This window comes from Balearica regulorum, chromosome 4 (assembly GCF_011004875.1).
Source record: "Balearica regulorum gibbericeps isolate bBalReg1 chromosome 4, bBalReg1.pri, whole genome shotgun sequence".
Classification (NCBI taxonomy): Eukaryota; Metazoa; Chordata; class Aves; order Gruiformes; family Gruidae; genus Balearica; species Balearica regulorum.
Genome location: NC_046187.1, coordinates 37,864,201 through 37,889,006, shown reverse-complemented (window position 1 = coordinate 37,889,006; position 24,806 = coordinate 37,864,201). Strand labels below are relative to the sequence as shown.

General features: G+C 35.8%; 1 protein-coding gene across 2 annotated transcripts in view; it reads left to right on the top strand.

Annotated features, from left to right (window-relative positions):
* Positions 1-24,806, top strand: part of FSTL5 (follistatin like 5) — a 317,677-nt gene that overhangs the window by 33,371 nt on the left and 259,500 nt on the right. For both annotated transcript variants that reach the window (XM_075751811.1, XM_075751810.1), the window contains exon 3: positions 19,215-19,248. In XM_075751811.1, the coding sequence (XP_075607926.1) occupies positions 19,215-19,248 (34 nt within the window). The remainder of the gene's footprint in view (positions 1-19,214; positions 19,249-24,806) is intronic.

The window sequence follows — 24,806 nt, the reverse complement described above, 5'->3', positions numbered from 1 at the left end:
CCTCCATGGGCTGCAGGGGGACAGCCTGCCTCACGATCTTCTCCATGGGCTGCAGGGGGATCTCTGCTCTGGCGCCTGGAGCACCTCCTCCCCCTCCTTCTGCACTGACCTTGGTGTCTGCAGAGTTGTTCCTCTCACATCTCAGTCCTTTCTCTGCTGCTGTTTTCACAGCAGTTCTCTCCCCTGTCTTAAGTCTATTACTCCAGAGGTGCTACCACCATCACTGATGGGCTCAGTCTTGGCCAGTGGTGGGTCCGTCTTGGAGCCAGCTGGCATTGGCCCTGTTGGACATGGGGGAAGCTTCTAGCAGCTTCTTGCAGAAGCCTCCCTTGTAGCCCCCCTCTGCCAAAACCTGGCCACGCAAACCCAATACATAAACTAATGTTGAGTTTGGGCTGCAAGGTTTCCTTGGCTAATGCCAGAGCAGTCTGATGGCATGTGCAGTTGCTGTGTTTTGACACTAACCAAAAGTTAGATCTAGTGCCATGGATATTGCTGATTTCCCAACTTTGCTCTTTACATCATTTAAATAGGCAGCAATTTCTTACCATTTAGAAATGCATTTTTGTATGCTTAACTTGATCTGTAGGAATTAACAGTTTATTCTTCAGCAGACTTTCTAATTTATCATATGCTGTAGTAATGAAAAGTTTCCACTTTGAATGGTTTTCTAATTTTATTATACATTAGTTGGAATTGCTCTGGTATTACAGTGGAACTTTTAATATCCTGTACTTACGATGAGCTGCTGAGTTTCAAGTATTAGGTTTATTTTTCTGGAAATTTTCTTAGAGAAAATCTGCAATAATTTATAAAATACAGCTCTAAGAACTTGCAGCAGTTCACGCCTAGATTATAATTATGGCCCAAATTATAATTATAATCATGTTCATTACCATGACCATTATAATGGCCACGAAGATCAAATGTTTGACTGCATGGTTTATATACAAAATAGTCAAAACCAGGAAGAGCTGAGCTGGTTTGAACTAGAACAGAGAAAGAATATTACAAAGCATTCCTGAAAATTTTATTTCCAGTCCTCTTCTGTTGTTAAACTGCCATAGCTTACATGGTTATGCTGAAACATATTAGGCTGAACAGCGTGTGAATTTCTTGTTATGCCAGTTAATCCTTGGTTCTTCATTTGTCAAAACACTGGAAAAGTTTGTAAGGGACTTTTCATTTGGGAGTATTTTTGCATTGCTGCTGAAGTATTGTAAGCAATTTCTTAATACCTAGGTTCCCACCTGAAATCATTAGGAAGTATTTCTGGCATCCTAATGAATTTTCTTCTTGTAATTTGCATGGCTCTGACAGAGAGCAATGTTTATGCAACGTCTTCAGTGAAAAAGTGTGCGCTCTGAGATTTCCAGGTACAAACAGGAAGGTGGCAGCCAACAGAACGCTGACTGTTGGTTTCTGATTCTCTGTCAGAGACTAATAAATATGGAATACAGCCTATACATTCATATGTGTATTCCAGACCATGCCAAATCTGTATATCTAACACATGCATGCACAAGCCTTCTCTGCAAGCCAGGTGATTCACGTGGTTTAGCAGGGAATAATATTAACACCAGTGCCTCATTGTGAGTGGTATCATTATGGGTACGGAGTTGTTTGGGTTTAGTCTCAAGAGACAGTCAGGGAAGATTGCTGATTTAGGCATTGTCGCCTGCATAGCTTTTCCTTAGGCCCAATTCTGATCTGAAGGAGTTAGGACCATTCCGTTCGTTATAGTCAGGGTTGTAATGCCGACCGAAGAGCCAGCACTGGCTCGGGGCGGGGGGGGGGGGGTAGGAGGAGCAACGGTCAGGGCAATCCCGGTAAAGGAGAGAGGAGGAATTGAGGAAATTTGGAATTTGGCCTGGCAGAAGCTTCAGTCAGGAAAGAGCTTTTTGTCCAACTGAGCAGCTGTGTACAGAGGGTACAGCAAAGGGGACATGCTTTGTTTCAAACAGCTTTCATGGACAACTTTTAATAACTGATTTTGCTATATTGATTCAAACTGTTTCCAGCCTTGCCCTTATTTTGTCTCGTTTTACCGAAGGGCTAATGAGATCTGAGTCAGATGTGCAGCAGTCACTGTTGTCTGTGTTATTTGTGCAGACTAAAATATTTAACTTCCTGTGAAAAAATCTACTTCTTTCCCTTTCTCTCTCTCCCTCCATTCTTACTGTTGCTGTTTGCTGTTAAGTTAGGCAGTTCAGCTCTGATTGTCTCTAATTTAGGCCTCAGGATTAGGTCAGTTTAGAGCTGTTTAGGTAATAATGACTTTGTCTGAATGAAACAAAGAGAAAAACATATAGCGGCATAAGCATGCTCCCCTAGTTTATTAAAGACAAATTTGAATGTATAAGCACAAAGTATAGAAAACATGTTCTGTATTTATTTTTTTGCCCAAAGGTTATAAAATGTCCTCCCTCAACTAATAGCACATTCTGTGTAACACCTGTAAAACACAGGCAGGCTGTTCAATGATTTTATTTTCATTTAGGGCTTCATAGCCAAGAAAGAAATGCCCGGAAAGTAATACTTCAGGATTCAAAAATAGCCTGAGCTTTCCTTGTGTGGTTGGGTCTCCAAACAACCTGAGGTTTATAGTTCACGGTGTTTATCTGGAAAGTCTGTTTGCCTGCAGGATCTGAGAAGTCATCAAATTTGATCCTCTAAACTCCTCTGTCCTAGAGAGAGAGAGAGGGTAAAACAACCCCACATTGCAGTAAGATTCTGAGGACTGAGAAGAGAGCTTTTCCTGAGCATGTCAATGTTGCTCTCAGCTCTAAGGTAACAAGAGAATTTTCTTCCTTCTGAGGCTCCCTGAACACAGTACCTACGTCCTACGCAAATTCCAGGATTTCATTTAAGTAAGAAGACTTGCTTTTTTTTTTTTTTCTGTTCTTTCCCCTCCTTAATCATTTGTCTAACTGTAGTCAAGAAGTCTCATGAAACTTCTTTTATTTTATTTTGTTTTTCTCAGAGAGAGGGACTGCCTACTTCATTCTCATCTGCGTTTTCCTGTGGGCAATAGCATTCAAAAGGCATGGCTAATTATTAGAGTCCCATTACAATCATTGTATATTAATAAGCTGATATCAATTAAACTTGTTATTTTTGCTATCTCTTACTACATGCTCAAAACATTTTTTTTAAAAAGTCTTAGAAAAGTTGTAAAATTTCTCTGTAACATTTCTTTTATAGTCCTCCTTCCAACTTTTCGTTCATTGTGGGAGGAAAAAAGAGGCGTCAAAGCCTGGAATTATGACACGTGTGAAGCTCTTCTTTCAAGCTGCCTGCTGATGCTTCCCGTGCTAACTCATTAGCAACACCCAGCTGGAAGCTTTTGGTCAAGTCTGTGGGGTTAGTGAGGGAGAAAAGGTGCATCTTTACTGTTGCACTGAACCTCTTGCTGAACCTATCTTTTGTGTTCCTGTTACTGAAAATCACCACTGTGGAAAAGATTAATCTTGCCCAATTATTTTAAGCGGTGATGAGATCCACCTTTTGATTAACATTGCCTTTTTAATTTCACACATCAGCTTGGCAACAAAGAATAAAATATAACCTAATGGTACATGGAGGTAGCGTAATTATATTTTGCAGTACTCATCTTGGCCTTCTCACACTGTTTTCTAGGAAGAGGACTTCCAGGCAGCCTCTGAATAAATAGATAAGACAGTGAGGTTTGGGCCTTTCTGGTGCTGGGAGGTTGATGCAAGCACAATCTTCATCAGCTATCATTTCAGAGTCTTGAGTGTGTTTTTTCATATTCTATTACACTGGCAAATCATCATCACAAATTGCAATCACAGTAGTAGAAAACAAAGGCAGAAAAGATTTCTTTTATATATTACTTGGGATGCTTTGTTCCTGCTCATATTTGAACAGTTTGGATTTATAAGATCACGAAAGAGGCCAGATACTTGAAGAGCGTTTTGCTACATAAGTTCATGATATGGCTCTTTCCCATGCCTTCCTTGCTGCCTCAGATCCTCAAGACTACTCTGTATATAATTCAGTCTCTTTTAATTTTTTTTTCTATCAGCCAAATGTTTTATTTTTATTTTCCACTGCTTTTTTTTCAGTCATTTTTCCCAAGGATTCAATGCCTATTTTCATTACCTAGAAGATGCAGACTTTTCTTATCTTTATTAACCTTTATTATCTTTGTTCATTAAAGTGAAATTCATATCCTGTAGCATACACAGTGCTTATAATGTAAAAAATAATATGCAAAAATCAATACACAAATATTATTAAATAATGAACATGATGTATAATAGCTTTAATGGTCTGCAAACAAACTAGGATGTACCCCAGCCTCATTTTTTTAACTAAATAACGATCCACTTAGTTTGTGGTTCCTTTTTCACCTTTCTGATTCTAATTAGCTATTTAAATTCTGTTTTTAAATGAAAATTATGCACTTTAAACATTTGTTTTAAACATCAGTGTACTGTGCATCTCTATATTCCCAATTCAGTAAATGCAGCATTGACATATAGTAATAATGCTTTATAAGAAAACTGTTAATTATATTGGGCTTGATTATACAATTAAAGTACAATATTTGTGTACAATTAGACTTCTTTTAAATTGACTCCAATTAGATTGACTAAATGTTAGGTCTTACATCCATGTCTCTTTTCAATATCTATATTTTAAAATATACCTAGGACTTTCAGTCCTATACTTTGTGTGGTAGAAAATCAAGTTCAGAAAAAATTATCTCTTTTTAACACTAGGAAAATATCTCACTAGTTCTAACTCTTTCTTCTTCATTGGTTAATTTATCCTAATTATTTTTTTGAACTATAACAATTTTACTGAGAATGTGATTTGTAGTGGAAGCACAAATCTCATATTTTTTGGATAAAACCGTATTTGATGAAATGCTACTATACCTTTTTTTTGCATTTACAATATCAACTGTCCTGATTTCATGTTACCAAGATGTCAGGTTAAACAACCCGTCTGTACTTCATGTGAACCATGGCTTTTGCTACCTTGTAGTAAAAGTATTTGCTATAACAATATGTAAGCTATTTCTTTTTCTGATCAGTTTAAATTTTTTTTTCATTTGAAAGCTTTGCAAAGGAGCCATGGTAAGAAACATAGATCTGTGTTTATGTATATTAGGTTTAGGTATATTTGATTTAGCTTTCTTCAGCAGCCTTTCCTTTTGAAAGTTTTGTAACTGGAAAATTCTGTGACTTCTCTTGATTGTTTATAAAGCAAAGTATCAGTAAGAAAATCTGAGACTTCCGTCATCTTACCTTGTGGACCTTTGTTACTGAAGTAGTCTATGCTTACCTTGTGGAGTGACTCTGCATAGATTACAATAATTTTCGTGACATTTTATTTTTACTCTTCCTCCTTTATGTTCATATGGTGGGATCACATAAGTAGTCCAGCTCAGGGCATTCTTATCTGTTTCTGATAATTGATTCAATGGTAAATCTTACCAGACAAGAACACTACATCTGTCAGTATGCTCAAATCCCTTCAACAAAAATCTAAGGAAATGTGATGTGTTTCAGTTTCAGATTTATTTTCCATAAATAAATAAATAAAACCAAACAGCAGCAGCAGCAGCAAAAAACCTGCAACCCCAACCAACCAAAACAAAACAACCTAAAAACCCCCAAACCAACCAACCAACTTACCAACCAAAACCAACCCCCCCCCGCCTCCCCCAAACACTGTATTTGCCTTTTAAATAATGCAGCTAAATGTTAAGATGCCACTGAAAAGATTAAAGGTTTTGGTAGCTCTGCTCAGGCCTAAGACATAAAGAAAATGGAGAGTCTAACGACAGCTTGCTTAAAAGATGTCTTAATTATGTCTGTTTTGATTGTTATGCATTGATACAACTATTGTAGAATCATAGAATGGCTTGGGTTGGAAGGTACCTTAAAGATCATCTAGTTCCAACCCCCCTGCCATGGGCAGGGACATCTTCCACTAGACCACGTTGCCCAAAGCCCCATCCAACCTGGTCTTAAACACTTCCAGGGATGGGGCGGCCACAAACTCTCTGGGCAACCTGTTCCAGTGCCTCACCACTCTCACAGTAAAGAATTTCTTTCTAACATCTGATCTAAATCGACCCTCCTTCAGCTTAAACCCATTACCCCTTGTCCTGTCACTACACTCCCTGATAAACAGTCCCTCACCATCTTTCCTGTAGGCCCCTTCAGGTACTGGAAGGCCGCAATTAGATCTCCCCGGAGCCTTCTCTTCTTCAGGCTGAACAACCCCAGCTCTCTCAGCCTGTCCTCATAGGAGAGGTGCTCCAGCCCTCTGATCAGCTTCGTGGCCTTCCTCTGGACTCGCTCCAACAGCTCCATGTCTCTCCTGTACTGGGGCCCCCAGAGCTGGACGCAGTACTCCAGGTGGGGTCTCACAAGAGCGGAGTAGAGGGGCAGGATCACCTCCCTCGACCTGCTGGTCAGGCCTCTTTTGATGCAGCCCAGGACACGGTTGGCTTTCTGGGCTGCAAGCGCACACTGCCGGCTCATGTTGAGCTTCTCATCGATCAATACCCCCAAGTCCTTCTCCTCAGAGCTGCTTTCAATCCATTCCTCGCCCAGCCTATAGTCGTGCTTGGGATTGCGCTGACCCGCTATGCTTAAATGCTTTTAAGAACATGGAAGATTAAAGCCTAAAACATAAAAGTTAAAAAAAAGATCTCTCAAACTTTAATAATAGAAAAAGAAATTACTATTTGTCCTTCTTGAAAGTGATCCCAGAGATGAGCAAGAGATTATTGTTTCACTTGACATGTCTTTTTAGCTTTTTGGCATTTTTATGTTTTCACTTAATGTAGTTTGTTAATTTTGCTACATTTATACTGTTCATATAAATGAACATGTAATGTATAAACAATGCAGTGTATGAACAGTACATTTATATCACCTAAGTATAACAGCAATAAATATTTATTTAACCATTGCATGATGTTTCTTAACATCTGATTAATGTTCGTTAATTCTGTCAAATAACTTTCTGCAATTCAATTCTGCTACTCAATGCCTTGTAACAAAATATTAATTTGAAATAAGAAAAATCTACAAGCGTACTCCTTCTACATCTCCTCTTCCCATGTAAACAAACCAAACAGAAATTATCAGTCATTTGTTTATTCTGTAGCCTATAACTCTGGGTATGTAACCTGGAATAAATAATTCAAGTGTAATTTCTGAGAAGTAAGGTCTAGCATTCTCCTGAGGCATCAGCACAATCTTCCATTCTCTAGAGTGGTTCATGGAAATGCTATTAAATTCTATTGCTCTTACCTAAGGATTATACTCCTATATCAATGCAAGTAATCCAAAATTAATATTACTTTATAATAATAGAATTTATTAAACTTTGTTGGTATAGCTAACATTATTTTGGTGTTACATCATTTGATGTAACAATTCTACTGGGTAAAAAAGTACGTTAAAATTAATAGTAACTACTGTATTACACTAAGCTGATCCTAAAAATGGTGAAAGACCAATCCCATTTCAAATGTTACTTTGTGGTTGTTTGTTTTTTTTTTAAAGATTTGAGAAACCATTGCATTAGCCAGTCTGACTTTCCATATAAAGGTGTCTCATTTATTTCTGTATTTCTTCATTTCTCCTGTAACTGGGGCATGAGCAAAGCATGCCTTTAAAAAAAAATGCTGAGTCTTCAAATAATTTCTATACCTTAATATTTTCAAATAATTTCCCTTGATGGTTTGTTATTAGCAGTTAGCGAAGTACATATTTCATCATTTGGATATATCTGTCTTCTCCTTCCAATGACCGCTTCCTGATATCTACTCCTTTATTAGATAGAGTACAATGAAAGTCTTTGGTTTGGTATTCATTTATTTCCTCTATTTAATAATGTTAAGAATACATCTATGCATAGTTAACAAGTTTGTTTTATTTAGATTAACTGTATGATATCACTGGGAAACTAAGAAAGAAGTTGGTAGCCAAAGTGGATATTACCAGGAAGGATGAGAGGAGTTCAAGCGTGGAACGGTATGGTGGCTTGGCAGATTTCCAAGTGCAAAACTTTCAAAGAATACAGCCATATTTAAAAAGTCAGTAAAATAGAGGATAATGAAAAGAATGAGAAGCAGACAGGTATTTTGAACTGATGCAAGGAAACGTTTGCAAGACATTACTCATATTTTATTACTAAAAACTAACCCTCTTTTAGCTGTGTTTACTAGATTCAGCCTAGGGCAGGGAAGAAAAATTGGATGTCTTTTTTTTTAATATATAAAAAAGGACCTGTGATTAAAAAAAATACACTACTGTCAATTAGATTAGAACTTCAGATGCTTACCGAATTTTTATTTCAGCTCTCTGCACACCTTTTTTTTTTTTTTCCTTCCCCCCCAAAGCTACTTGCTTCCAACATGAACTCCAGGAGAAAATAACTAAAAGCTTTACAGTATATTGCCTACTCCACAGTAAGAAGACTATAACCAATTGTTGGTTTATCTGTAGTATATATAGCTTTATTTCATGACTCATTTTGAAAAGTTAGTTGAAATTCAACAATCAAATACTGAGCTAATCTTGACTTTTCTAAGATTCAATAGAAAAAAATATGGTCTTAATTTTACTTTCTAGTTTCCTAAATGTCACTTGGTAGGTAGTACAGTATAACCTTTCATCAAATCTCTGGTTAAAATGAATGTATTCCTCAAATATATAGTTGAACACTTTACAAAAGGTGCAACTGATTAATATTCATATCATGAGCTTCTCTTTTCATTTGCAACACTCCCTTATCTACCTTTGTAAGATGAATGGTAGAAACAAAACCTTATTCCTAGAAATTTCTCAGCATATTGGTTGTAATCAATACTGATAGACATACTACAGTTTTACACATAATTTTGTCCTAGCACAGACTAAATATTACTTGCATCCCTGGATCGCAAGAAGGTAATTGATGTTGATGCTCTCCTGTCTATATTCTCTAATTGTCATTCTTTTATCTAGACAAAAATTTGCAAAGGAAAGATAAGATCTGAATGAGCCTCAGACAGGCTGAATAATAAAATGCAACGCACATTATGTGGTTTTTAGAAAATTACGCTTTAGAAAATTACACTTAAAAACCATCTCTGAAATTTAAAAAAAAAAATAGGGGTTTTAGGCAAATTACTCCCATTAATGTGAGTAGGAATTGTGCAGCTAAAATCCATCTGTACTATTTTTTTATTGGAAAAAAATAACACTATACTTTCAGGAAATAGAATACTTTTCAGTAATTGTGAGGGTATCTGGATTTTTAGGACCTGACATGAGGGGGAAAATAATAGAATATCCATTAAGTACTGTCCCTTAGTGACAATTCAGTATGCTAAAACATTGCCTCTTGGAGATCTCTCTCCTCCGTCTTTGCTCAAATCTGGAAAATCCTCAGATAATTTCAAAATAAATATATATGCTGAATATGATTAGCCTATGAGCTGTATGAGATAAGTATATTCATCTACAGTACCTTATCTGCAGTCCTGTGTTATCTCATTTCTTTCTTGGCAGGCTTGAAGAAAGTACGTCTTATGCTGTCTATACATGGGAAAGTAATTCTGCATTGAATGTCTGAGCATTTGAAGTTTAATGTGAAATATGCACAAATAGCACTAATCTACTTTTGTATAGCTATCATTTACGTAGCATTCATAGCTCCTCCAACTTAGCTAGGGAGAGTTGTAGCCTGAATTTGACTACATAGATTGGCTTATACACTTTTCCTTATATAAGCTGGTTTAGTCATAGTGGTACACGTTTCAATGCGAAAGTATATACTTCATTGCTTAAACCACGCATTAGGTGTTTTAATGATTAAAGCCTTATAAAAACAGCAACACTGCACAGCCATATAAAATTGGTAGAACATTTTTCTGTCATGTGCTATGAAACTGCTTATAAATTTAACATGTATTTGGTCTGTCATCAAAGAACCAAGTATGAAGTCATCATGTTAAGAAGCAGAAGCTATAGTTGTGTTGTATTTCTGTAAGAGTGAGCTGCCTAAAAAAATTCCCCAGAGTAACCTTCTATGCATGTTCCTTTGATTCTTTTCCTATTCAGCTCAGAACTGTGGCCAGTCACTTTCGGACACTTGTCCTAATGAAAGAAGTATGAATATAGACGTGTGATCCTTAAAGTGAGCATGAAGATTTTCTTTGATTTTTTTCCATTTTAAATAACATAAAATTTGGAAAAAAGTCCCTTCTCTGCTTCAGTAAAATGAAGGAAAGACTATATTTGGCCTCTGCCTACTGTTTTATTAGGCCCATAGAATCCCTAAGATTGCTGTTGGACAAGATCTTGCATTGGAAATAAAAAGACAATAGAAAACTTTACAATCCTACTAAAATGCAATGATTTAGTGAAATGAGAATCCTTGAATTTAAAGATAAGATAAAAATCAAAACTGCTTCTCGGCTTCTTTTCAAGTGCAGTAGTAACGAGGGCAGGGAGGCCGAACGCCAGGTGGTTATTTCCCATGGGAGCGACCTGCAGCCTGCTGCACGCAGGTCTTTGTACACTAGGTAGCAGTTTTAGGAAATGTGTCCACATGGATCATGAACAATTCTACCAGAAGAATTGTTGCTTTTAAAATGCGTTAATCTTTCTCCCTCTGCTTGTTTTGTAGAACGTAGTCAGGTTCCAGAAATCTATTTGGTGTACGCGATGTTACTGTGACATTAGCATGAAGCTACTTTAATGCAGTTGGTACTGAAGAACATCAGGAGTTAGACTGTAACTTTAGCCCAGAGCAATTCTTTCACCTTGAGGACGAAGCCTTTGTCTGCTTGGTTTTGCATGGTCCAAGGCTGCCTTTAAGTCTAGTAGGTGCCCTACCAACACATCTAGGTGATTTGCTTTAATGGCACGGTTGGACGTGCCTAAAGAGAAAACCTGTGGATTAGCCTTTGTGTAGAACTTCTGTGAATGGAAAATGGACAGAAGAAAGTGCATGCTGCTTTGAAGCCTGATCTGGAGATAGTTTTCCTTAAAAGTATATAGGCATAGACAAGATTATGTGGAACTTTTGCATATCTTTATTTCTCCTCTGCTTCCTCTTTGCTTTGAGGGGTTGTAATTTGCTGCGTGCAAAAAGGAACAACAGCTTCCTACTCCCGTTCCTGGGTCTGCCATGATTGTTCTCCATATTCCTCAGGGATCTAAATCAGCAAAGCGAGAGAGAAATCAGCTGCTTTCACGGTTCCCCCCACGCCCACCTCTGTGGTTGGGGTTTGTTGTTGTTTTGTTTTTAATGAAACAAATCTTTCACTCTTGTATCTAGGCTTCCCAAATACTGTTGGATCCCTTTCATAAGGGTTCATGAATTCAAGACTTCATCAGATATTCTCCAAAGGCCTGTAAGGCTTACTCTAAGACTGTAATATCTAGTAATACCTAATCCTGGGAATGTCATTGATTCTGAAAGCTTTATATTTTTTCTTATTTCTGCCTAGCCACCTAACTCCGCATCTTGTTTCCTTCATACGCTCTTACATTCCTGTGATGCATTAATTGCTACAAGAACAGCCTATGGCATATTATTTTCCCAGAATTTCCTGCCATAAATGGTGGCAATCTCTAACAAGACTGAGCTGTTTGCAGAATACCAGTGCAAGAATCGTGTTGCAAACATTAAATTACAAAACTCTCTGTAGTAAATAATGTTCTGACAAGAGCAACAGGAAAATGGATCGCTTTTTGCTCATTCTTTCTTCCTTGCTGTAGTAAGCAAGGCCTTTCTGACTGCTGCTTAACAGAATAGCTTTAGAAATGTAAATGTTGTTGCTTCTCCTTTGTATGCATTTTTAGTTTAAATTGCAATGGTACTGCAGTTGCTGAGAGTCTGATGAAGTCTGATTCTGGGAAACTTTTTTGAAACAAGTGTTCAGCATAATGTCATTGATCAAATTGTTTCTAAGAATAGTTTACCAAATTGTTTTTTGTTCTATGTGTGCTTGCTCTCTATGGCTGTGGCCATGCTAGTATTTCATCCATGAATAAAAAATTTCTGTACATGTATAGAATACGTTCAGGTTTCTTGTAATTAAAGCTGTTATGTTAATATAAGCTAGTATGTTGTTGTTCAACTACCATAGCTTGTATATGTTTTAACAACACGGTAGAAATAGATTATCTTGGTACTTCTCTCAATGATATGTTATCCTTAATAACAGTTATTCCTTTAATATTTTTTTAAAGTAACTGTATAGTAACAAAGTACCCCCACTGCAGAATGTACATTAAAGGTAATGAACACAAACCTAATTTTCTGCATTTTAACTACACTTTATGATATGACTAATGATAAATTTTCATTATGAAATGTTAATCAAGCAAGTACGTTTGCACTCCCTCTTTCATCAGTTTCCGTAATTAGTGGTTTATGTTTATTGAATTATTTTAATTTTTGTCGCATATCAAGGACAATCTATCATATGTTTTAGACTAATCAGCACTTTGTTTATTTTAAGAATTCCATTAATTCAGCTACTTTATAAATACAGCCAGCATGGAAAAGAAGACTTTGCCTGAGTTTTGCAGGAAAGAAATAAGGCACCTCATCTTTATCACTAGCTCACTCTGGCACACGCATGTCCGTGTCCTTGTCAGATGATTCAGGCAGAGAGATGAGTGAGGTTCAAGATGCAATACAAGTATGTAGTTTGTCTTCTAAAACCACAGAATTAAGTGGAAGTCAATATGCTTCTACGTGCAACATCCATGGTCTATAAATACCAACTCTTCTCCTTTCAGAAAGGGAAAACCAAACAGAATGCTCATGATACCTGTTTAAATGGGGCTAAGAAACTACCTTTACTGTTTCTAAAATGGCTGGTGGAATTTGTTCTTCCTAGACTATTACCTGCTTTTACAGATCAGGTCTGGTCTTTTTTATAAATAGCTGTGTACCTTCAGTGGAATCACTGTACATTGAGTCCCTTTGACCATCCTACTCTATGCCCCTTATTGCTAATATGAAACTCTTTTTCTAAATAAAAATTGATACTATGTCAACATTATTTACCAAACTGTCATTCCTGAACAATGATACTATCAAAATGTTGGGATGTTTTAAGAGATATTGATACTGTTTGTCTGTAAAGACAAAGAGAAAATAGCACAAGAGAAGGTGCTTTTTAACCTTCCAAGAGCATTTCTCTGTATATTTAAATTAGTTTCTTTACAGAGCTTAGTTTGATATATATTGCAAATAGTTTATAACTTATGATTTGCCAGAATAGCAATTTGTGTGGTCAGCCATCCATGATCTTTTTTAGTTCACAAACACAGCAGAAAATTTGACATTTTCTCCACTTTTCTCCACTGTGCTTTGAAAAGTTTACATTGAATTCAGTCTGTTGGACACACAAGAAAGGTTTCTTTACAGTTCCAATATGTTCTGCATCGATACATTTCATCAGGCAGATACAATATGGTGCAACACAAAACCATGCAAAGCTATGCGACTTGTCTGATTAATTTGGTTGGAGACTGTTAAATTCACAACTATTTTGCTATATTGAAGCAGATCAAAAATCCTGGGATGCAAGATGGTTTGTTCTGCTTACAGTTGACTTGTAGCAGTACATAACAATATAATAATGTGGTTCATGTAATCATTCCAGTGTTATTTAGACAGTAAATATATTTTCTTCAATTGTTAACAAGTGAGGTGTAAATATTTTGTTTCTATATCATAACACAGTACAGGATAAAAACTATAGAAATGTGTGTTAAAAACAGGTCTATTAATTCCTCTAGATAACAGTGCTCATACAGAATTAGTATGTTTAACTTAATACAGTGATATTCACACATTTACATGCTTTCTAATAGCACATGGGTAGAAAGCTTTTATTTTCAGGTCAACCAGCATCAAAACCCTAGTATGCTGCACAAATGCAACTAGAAATATCTGTTGTGATGAACAATTGTTTGTTTACCTCTTTCACATTCCAGGAATCTGAGAAGGAGGGAGAGAGGGAGGTAGGTTGGTTGGTTGGTTGGTTGGTTTCCCACCAGGAAGAGCAGTTCCTATTTCCCTGAGCATCTGAAATTAATTTTCCTATTTATAGGTGCTTACAACATTTAATCACTAACATCAGTCATTGCTTCTTAGAGGTTTTCTACACAAATTAATTCACATTCTTTATCTTTGAATAATAAGGAAGAATCTATATTTTATGCATCTTCAGTATAATTTTTTCTATATTTTTTAACTCTGTGTTTTCAGTTGAAAAAATCTAATATTATGGCAGGCTTTTCCTAGGCAGAAGGTTAATTTCACAGTTCAGAGATGTTACACCCACTCTAATCACTGGTTAATCTTGAAATAACTTGAGGCATACAGACTTCTTTTTCTATCTGGGTGCACTTTGCTGCTAGCCAGGGTCTTGCTGGCACAAGGCATATCACACTGAAGCTGGTCTATGATCTGCTAGCTGTTTTTTCTTAGTGGATTGAATGGCAGCTTAAAATTAAAATTCAAGTCTTTTGAGAAAACTAAGCCATGCAAAGCTGTTCAAAAATCTTCAGCTGAAACTGAAGAAAATAAAGATATTACAAAAAAATAAGATCTTTAAATAAAAGATATTTTCAGCTAATGCTTTCTTTGCTTGAAATCGGGGGGGGGGGGGGTTGGTTAGGTTTTTTGTTTGTTTTAGTCACTGAAATATTAACACATTCCATTTAGAAAAAATACTGGGTTTTTATCATTTTATTTTAAAATTTCAGCTGAGTGATTTTTCTTTCCTCTCCTAACTTTGCTAAGTTGTTGCACTCTGCTGTCCCTGAAAAGTCATTCTCATCCTTTTTAGTGTTTCTTTTCTCCTTTGATACCCAGATTTGATTTTTAAGATTGCTTTCCTGCAAGGCTACTCTGATCTAGTAATCAATGCTTGGATTAAGTCTTCAGAATCTACTTATTGTAGTGTAAGCAGTAGACATTATAGGCTTTGCAGCTTTGTTGGAAAAAAATTCCATTCTTCTAATTGCAAACTGAAGGAAGGGAAAAAAAGACTAGTGAGCTTTGTGGGAATAAACAGTGTTCATGCAGCCTATAAATTGCAATATCTGAATGCTAACATAACTTGGCTACATCTTGGCTCTAAATCCTTTTTAATTTTTTTTTTTTTTTTTAATAAAACAGACTGCCGATCATCCATAAAACTCCACTGAGTTTACACTGGCCTGTTAAAGTCTAAGTTCAATTCTCTGATGTCTAAAGAGATATAAAATGAAAATAAAAATAATTTTAAATAAAATACTTTACGGTCAATAAAGGCAGAAGTACCTTTTTGTTTGCCTGTTTAAATATCTTACCAGTATGTTTAATATAGTCATGGAGAAATTTGAAAACATACTTTCCAGATAGGTACAGGTTTTGACATACTTCTTTGTTTTCAAACATCAGGAAGAAAGTCCTTGACTGAGAGTTGTAAGATCAGATTGAAGGGAATGACACAACTATTGCATCACTACCCATATTATTTTAGAAAATGAGAAAAGTTGAAACAATACATTTTAGTTGTTTGTAGATTGGATGGCCTCATTGTTTAAGTTAAAGGCAGCTAAACATTTCTATGCCTCTGTGAATCATAAAATACTTTTGTATTATTGATTATAGCTTTGTTCTTTTCATCAGTTTTAAATCTCCTTGGTAGAGATTAAACAGCTATGTAAGTGCACAGAACTGGTTTCAGGTAATATTTTTCTATATTTCTCAGACAAAGATATGTAATAACTTTTGTTCTGAAGTTATTTGTATGGTAACTGGGAAAATGCTATCCAAAAATATACTATTAAGAGACATATGTATTGGTGTAGACATTAACTTCTTTCCATAGAATTATAGGTACAATCTGGACATACTTAAATGAACCTAATACGAACACCATAATAACAATTCCTTGATGTATATAGAGAGAATAAAACAGTGTGATTAGTACTAAAGTGTAATCATTACAGTCTGTTATCTGAATGTTAAAAATATCCCTTATGAGTTGCAACAAAAGAAAAAGACGAAACAAAAAAAAAAACCCTGATCTGATTTCTTCTTTTTATAAAATTTTTTTTAGAAAAAGTATCATGTAATTGAAAAGGAAATTTAGAAGTGTTTGGCATTTAACATGTTCCCAGTGACATTTTTATTGGCATATAAATCAGCAAATATTTGAAGAATTGTACACAAAGTACACAAAACAAAGAGCATCTCTTTGAGCAGCTATTGTGTAAAATCAAAGTTTGAAATTTTGGGGACAGATTACTGTCTCAAATTCTCATAGGTTTTTCTCATATTATTGAAGACAGCTAGCTCAGCGTATACTTAACATGGAATATCAGGTTATGCAGCAAATTGTTTACTGGTTCATTCTCATGTAGGTGATATGAAGGTGTTTAGTGAATATATGCAGTAATGTACAAGTGTGCTACTAAGGAAAACTTACATACTTTCAAGCTTTCATGTCACATGGACTTCAGCATTTCTGAAGAGATAACTTGTCACTCAGAAAATAAAATAAACCTAAAAATTCAATTAGGAGAACATGCTATGGTAGCAGTTATTGCTTGAGTGGAAAAGAATTCTTCAATGTTTGCCAAGCAAACAACAGGATGTGTGTCAGACAGTGAAATCAAAATGAATAAACAGAAGATCTGTCAACTTCAGTTGTAGTTTCAGAGTATTCAGCGTGAGTCATTTGGTAAATGAATTTAATGAACTTGCTTTTTTTTCTTCTCTCTTTTCCCTCTTTTTCCTCTCTCCCCCTCTCTTTTCTCTCTTTTCTTTCAGTGTACATTTTACTTATTTCTTTCTTATGAATGAGTTTTTACCACTACTACTAAGCAGAGAAATCAGGCTGTTTAGTAAGACATTGTCATAATGTTTTAGTTATTGATAGTAAAGAGGACTTAAGAAATATGCCGCTTAAAAAATGTTACTATGTAAATACACCATTAATTTTCAAATGGATTTTCATTCAATATTTTAGCATGTGAAACAAGTAATATAGCTAGAACATGCAACTTAATAAATAATTGCTCAAATAAAAAAAAGCAATAACTTCAGCAGCACTTCGACTTGATTATTCAGAAAGTGTTGTAGAAGTATTGTTATGCAAGCAATATTACAGAAGGTAAAAAATTTTCTGAACAATTATCATAATGTATATTTATAGGAAGCTTGAGGCTGGAAATGCTTGTCTGTTTTCAATAAAGTATTCCATTGACTTCATTTTTAGTTCAAAATAGTAAAATGATAAATTTCAGCCATTTAAAACTTTTGAGTTAATAACTCTGAAACTAATGTTTTTTCATAAGTAATTTTTGATGCAGTGCTGCTTTATTAGCTTGATGGCAATAAGTCAAGACATTTAATGGGATTAAAGCAAGTACCTTTTTCACAATTTCTGATTACCAAGTTTGTTCTATAAATCTTCACAAAATTTGAGACTAACACCCTGATAGCATAGCATAGTATACAGCTGATGGAAAAAGTATTTTATAAGACTGTTATGGCAGAGATTCAGAGATTTGCAGGGGGAGAGAGAGCTAGAATTAAACATAGGTAAGCCCAATACTGTGACCTGAACTAGAAATAAATGGGTCAGCCTAAGAAGTTGTGCTGGGACCTTTAAGATGAAACAGCATCCTCCAGATAAATGTAATAGTTGTCCCCATTCCTGGTAACAACCAGTTAACTTGTCCTGTATTAAATGTGATACTTCTCTCAGGAACTAATTAATTGATTCATAGTTTTAGACCGGCCCTTCTGCCTATGCATTTCAAGCCCTACTGCTGTCCTATAGTGACTACTGCATCAGGTTGCTCTGTTTGGCCACCTTGTATTCGGCTCATAATGGAGCTATGTGACATCCAAAGGCCTCAGGTATCATGCTTGTTACAGGCGCTTTTGCTGTGCTTATTCTCCTTTTCCTCTGCCACTTACATTTGATGGATTCCTAGTCAGCCTCACAAGCGTTTGCCTATTACTTCATAAACTGTTAAATGCCTACTTAAGCTGGCCGTGATGCAGTTCATATATGCAATACGTTCACACATACCCACTGGCTGACACAATTTCAGTTCTTGGCATATTAGTATTGAGAATTAATACTATATTAATATGTATATGGGTTATACAACAGTTGTTGTTTTAACTAGAATATGAAAGAAATATCCACCACTGTGAGGTTTTAAATTGCCCATGAGTTGTTTCATACCGTGTGCAGGTGATGTGACACTGGTCAATCATAGAATCATAGAATTGTTTGGGTTGCAAGGTACCCCAGGCTAACTCTCGTCTTAATTTTCTCAACTAAGGAAATCATAGTAAAAAAATTTGTTGACTGTGAATCAGCTGCATCATACTGGGTTTTTTTTGACGGGAAATATTATTTTGAAATATGTCAATATATGTTATGTGTTGCTGATGCAGTTATAGAGCTGCTGTATTTTAGAAAGTCCTTAGTTCTAGATAATTCTGAATTGGAATATTGGAATACTTCAGGCAACACAGGTTAAAAAATTGTTAAAAAGAGAAAGAAAAGACTGGAAGATAATGGAACCAAGAGAAGATGACTTTGTTTTTCTTTAAAGATGAAATGTTTTCTACGTTCACTGTGATGCAAGCGAGTCAGGAAGATATGAAAAAAAAAAAAAAAGGTAGTTGGGGGGATTTTGGCAAAGTTTCATTCAGTATGAAACTGAGGACAGTTGAGCACTGCTCCAGGGCTTACAAGGTTCTGGAACACTCTTGCCATATCATGGAATAATTTAGGCTGGCAGTGGCCCCTGGGGTTACCTAGTTGAACCAGTTGCTTAAAGCAGATCTAACTACAAAATGACATCAGGTTGCACAGGGTCTTGTTCAGTTCAACTATGAGCATCTTCCAAGACAGAGGTGAAGTGACAGAGACTGGACCGCCTCTCTGGACGATGTGTTCCAGCGCTTAATCATTGTCATTGGGAAGAAAAATGTGAGGGAGGAGTTTAACTACTAGGGGAATTCAAAAGCAGGTTAGATAGGAATCTTTCTGCAGCAGGCAAATTGTAGCTGATTTTATCTTGGACCTGGAAGGAAGAAGAACTAGACTAAGTCTTTTTTGGATCTGTATGTCTATGATTTTTGTAGTAACTAATTCTGTAAATAATGTATTTTTCTACTTTTAATTGCAGCAGGAAAAGAACCAGGAAAGCTCAAGAAATAAAGGTAAGTGCTAATTATTTTCAAAATGTGGAGATTCTTGTAATTATAACAAACTTAACATCCCTTGTTGGTAAAAAAATTTCCAGGCTTTTTTCTGATTTTTTTGGTATTTGAAATGACAAAAGTATGTCCAGGAAAGGGGGATGAAATGTAGAAAGTAAATGCACTTTTGGAACTCTGCTGGAGATGGAAAAGTCTGACTGCTGTACTCTGGATGGGGTGGGCTGCAGAGCTTCTAAGCTTGTGATCTCGACTATGGATGCTTATTATACTTCAGTGAAACATTAGTACTGTCACTTTAGCCTCTCCCTTTCTATTTAGTAAATCTGTAATTGGATGCGATTCCGATTTATGCACAAATTAATCATGGTCTTAGCAGGCTGCCTTGCAAAACTACTGTCATCTGTCGTTTTGCATACAGTTTTTTAATACTTTCACTGTACCTTACTCTGTGCCAGTTGCTAAGCACTACATGAAATAGAATATCCAGGTTAAAAAAACAGCCTTGTATCAAGATAAAAGAGTTCAGAAACCCAAATTGTGGATTTCATGCCTCTTTGTAATATAAAGTCTGTTAAGAGACAGAACACCCAAATCTTTTCATTAAAAATTTGCTAAGCAAGCAATGAAAGGCAAAATTGCCAACAGAGGCAAAGATTGTTGTCTTGATATAGTTGTGCTTACAGAGGTAGGGCTATGAGGTACTTTAGGAAAAGGAAAACAAATGGAAGGTAGAAAAAGAAAGAATTCGAGTTCAAGGTTACAAAGAGAGGAGGGAACTAAGTGAAAAACTAGCATATATCTTTTTTATTGTCTTAGGAAGCAATGCTTAATCATATCACCTGAGTTAGCTGTTCTTAATTAAGTTATTTATGTATCACAGTACTCATTAATCTCAATTTTACTGGCTTTCCCTCACACTAAGGCTATACACGGACATCTAACGACAAACTAAATCTGATGGTTGTTTGGAGTTGTGTCAGGACAATTATGTTGCTCATGATGATATGATAATTTACATCATCTGAAGGACCCAGGGTCCTTCATTTGAAAAGCATGCATGGTAAAATAAGTCAAAAGATAACCCTTTCAGTTTCAACCAGTTTATGATTTATAATTTTCTTTTCTGAGGTAATACAATATAAAGTTGAACCATCTCTAGATGTAGTGAGTATATCCATGATGTATTGTTCAAAAGGTTTCTTATCCTATTATTTAATACAAATTATATAAAAGATTGTGAAAGATCAGATTAGATTATAGAAATAAGATATTTTGAATATTTAATTTTAGAGGAATTATAACCTTTGATCCTCTATCTACAAAGGAGGATAATGAAGTTGGCCGTTCTTGTGAATTTTTATGATTCATTTCAGTTATATCATACTGTTCAATACTCCCTCCCCAACCCTGGCAGCTGCCAGGGGTATGGCCCCTATATGATGGTATATTAGGCAGGAACAGGTAAAAGTAGGACCAAAATAATGAGGTACTTGGGAGTGCCCATCGTATTCATTAGCTGTTAGTTTAGTTAACTAACCACAGAAACACTTTGCAATGACTTATAAAATATTGCCCACAACCACAGCCAAAGCAAAGCATTAAACTCTACTTGAAAGGAGATATCCATTACCTCCAAACAGGCAGTGAAATTGGTGCTCAGCTGCACAAAATTTGCTGTGATTATATCTGTAACATCTCTTGAGGAAATTTTTAATCTACTAAACTTCCTGCATGCTGTGCCTGTCTCTGCCTAAACTGACAGTTCAACTTGGAAGATTTCAGTGGTGTGAAAGACTACTCATGCACAGGGTAGGCGATGGAAAAGTGATTCCACTTTTATATGTATACAGATATGCTTAATTGCTTAAAGGGAGGGTTTTGGGTTGTTTTGTGGTTGGTTTTTTTTGGTCCTCTCTTCATATTCTTTAAACTTCTTATTTGTTTTCACATGTTCTTTTTCCATGTCATGGCAAACTTTCAGAAAGGTATTTTTATTTCACTTGTAACTTATGGCACATAAGATGTTAAAAGTTTTTAAGTTTAAAATACCTGTTGATTTGTGTGAAATAAGGCTAAATTAATGTTTCAACATAAACATTCCTGCATTGTCAATGAGAATCTGTCCTTCCAATACAGTATCTAAACGTGTTGTGCTCTGCATGTGTTCTTGTGAGATATGTAAGCTATCCCCAGGTTCTCAGGACGGGGTTCTAGCAGTATTTCTTACACTCTCCACGTATGGAAGTTACTGTATACAGTAAAAGAAAAAAAAACATTTTCTGTGGTTCCTTAAATGTTCTGAAACTTTCAGAACCAATGCTGTCTCTTAATTCAGAGGACAATTACAACCGGTTTTCAACATCCCTATCAACTGAAACTCTGGAGTCTTTGGTGTGCCTCATAGCTTCCATTGATATCAGTATTTCAATATCTAATTTTTATCCAGTATTTCTTTAAGATTTTTTCTTTATTTTTTTAAGAGGAGGATATTGCAGCAGAATTAAAGTCAAATGCCTTTTGACTTCAGCCGGATCAATACATTAGTAACAAGCGCCATTCCATATCTTTTATTGTACTATAAGTTCCTAGTATTTTTTTATTTCATTTATTGTTATAAGATAAATCTGATTCTTATTCATATTTTAATAATGGTGTTATTGTTTTGTAGTGGGGTTTTTTTCTTCTGACATTTTTCTGACCCACTTGTTTTTCCCATCTGTTACTTCTGCTGTCAGCCACTAAATCAATCACACCAAAATAGAAGCCAATACTCAAATGTGCCCTGTTCTGACACTAATCCCAACTCTCTCTGATCTGTGATATTCTTTTTCTTCTTTCATTTAATGGATAACAGAACTTTGTGTATACTGGTTGAGAAAAAAGAAACCTTGCTTATATGTAAAAAAATATGTTAACATTTTACAATTTTAGTGTACACTGGCAAACTCCCTTTGTCCTCTGAGAATTTTTCCTTCATGAAAATGATTAACAGCAGTGCAAAATTCAAAAGAAATTAGCTTCATAGCATATGTCTTTAACACGAAAGAAACAACAATCACCAACTAAAACCTTGCTAAATTTTACTTACGGGCTTGGAGTCACTATTTGATCTTCTTTACCTCTCTTTTCCTATGTTAACTCCTGACAAATGAGCGTTTTATTCCAAACCTATAATGGATAATAAAATAGATATTTTTGCAATGAATTGGAAATATGTTTAGCAATATGAGAAATTGTGTGGTATTTAAGTAGTGTGCAGAATTTTCTTCCCAGCTTACACTTAACTTTGGAGACTTTCAGGTGCTTTTAATAAAGTACATTATAAACTTCAAAGTGGAAATTGTTTCTGACAATATTATTCCGGAAAACTTTTATTCCTGAAGAACCAGAAGATTGTCTAGTGACACATATCAACTTTTTGCCAAAGTCATCTCAGTTCCTTTGCTCAGAAAAAACATGGGCACACTGGAAATACTTAGTCACAAAATATTTCAGTTAAGTTGTAATGTTTCAGATGATCAGTTCCCAAACTCGGTCACAGTTATTTTGAATTACAGTACAATAATTTTCTTTTTCAAGAACTAAAAGATAATTTCCGTATAGAAAAGCAGTGTGTAATATATGTTTCTAAAAAAAAAAAAGACCAAAACCAGAGAAAATCTATGAGAACAAAAAAGGTAAAAACCAGTTTTGAATTTAGGCTGAGAATAAGGTGGTCTTTTTTGCGGATATTGAATGATGAGTTGATACTGTACACAACTTTTGTAACTTTGGCTACTTGTTTCAGCAACTTAAAGAGCAGTTACTGAAAGATATAAAAATTGCTCCAGGTAAGATTTGCAAAACATACACTTTTCATAGCATTTACAAAATGTGCATGTAAATAATGTGAATTATATTAACTTGAACAGTTTCACTTTAGTGAAGTACACTTTAGAGACTGACTGTATAGTGTACACTGTTAAAAATTTTGCTAGCTACTATTGACCTGAGATTTGATAGTCATTAACACCCAAAACTAAACAGAATATTGACTGACAGTATTTTAATTACAATCCGAGTTTTTAATTGTATTCAATCCTTCTCACTTTATGCTTACCTTAATAATCTCAATGTGAGATCATTGTTGACTCACATACCAGTTTCAAAAATATAATTCTCTATTATTACGACCATATTGACAGGCTCTTCTGATATGATTAGCAAACATCTGTTCCTTTTATCATCTTTAGCTACCAAAAATAAAGAAGAAACTATATGGGCATCACTTGCATATCTTACTTGCTTTTTACTCCTTAAAAAGTTAGCGTACCTGCATAACACTTGTGGCCTTGTCTGGGATTCCAGATTGGCATTATAGTCTTTTTTCTACACAGTGATAAATGTAAGACAAGAAGGAGTGAGAAAAGCTTAAGATTGTTCAAAATTAAAAGAATTTCAGGGACAAAACCAGTAAGGCCTTAATTAAAGCAATAACTCTTAAAAGTGGCAACTTATCTTGAGATACTTTCAATGCCAGTGGGTGAGCAAACTGTTATGTCTATCCTGCGATGTGGCTGGCTGTTATTATTTTTGATAATGGAGAAAGCTGTGTATGTTCTGATGCAGAATAGATGGCATCAGTGTTGACGTGATTTAGCCCCAGCCGGTAGCTAAGTGCCATGCGCCGCTCGCTCACCCCTCCCTTGGCGGGATGGGGAGGAGAACGGAAAAACAACGGCAAAGCCTCGAGGGTTGGGATAAGGGCAGGTTACTGGGACAGCAAGGGAGAAGGAAACAATCAACAACAGTGCTGATAACAGATAGTAACAATGGGTGATAACAGAGAACGATTTTACTGATCCGACGACCGACCGACCGGACGCTCGACCCGTCCCGGAGCCATGCCGACACGCCGAACCCGCCCCTGCCTGACTAGCCCCCTTTATGGCAAGCATGATGTGGTATGGAATAGCCCTTTATGGTGAGCATGACATGGTATGGAATAGCCCCTGGCCAGCTTGGCTCACCTGTCCTGGCTCTTTGGGAAATTAACTCTATCCTTGCCAGAACCAGGACAAGTGTCTTATGTCATGTTAAACTAATTAACTATGGCAAAAAATTCACTTTATTACTTTGTAAGGTATCCAGTGACTCATTATGTCTGCTCAATCAAATTATTCTAAATTCATATTTCAACAGACTTTTCTTATATGAGTATGGTTAGAATCTGAACTGGAATTCTCCCAGACTGAATCGATTGCTGTTTTAGTTTGTTACACTGTAGTAATCCTTCTCTGGCAGAGCAGTACATATCAGAAAAAAATGTTGAATTTTAGAGAATATATGTAACAGCAGGCAAGTTCGTAAATGTTTGTCTGAGTGTTGTTTTCATTGGAATGCAGCTGCTAAATAATCTGACCTACAGTGTCCTTTGTTCTGATGTTCTTTTCTTTATTGTTATGTTCCAGCTTACCTGAGTGAATAAACTTTTATGAGGTGGTATGAGGATTGTTCAAATTAAGCATGCCAAATACTATCGCCTTTATCCTATTCCACTCTCCTCCAAAGCCTCGTCA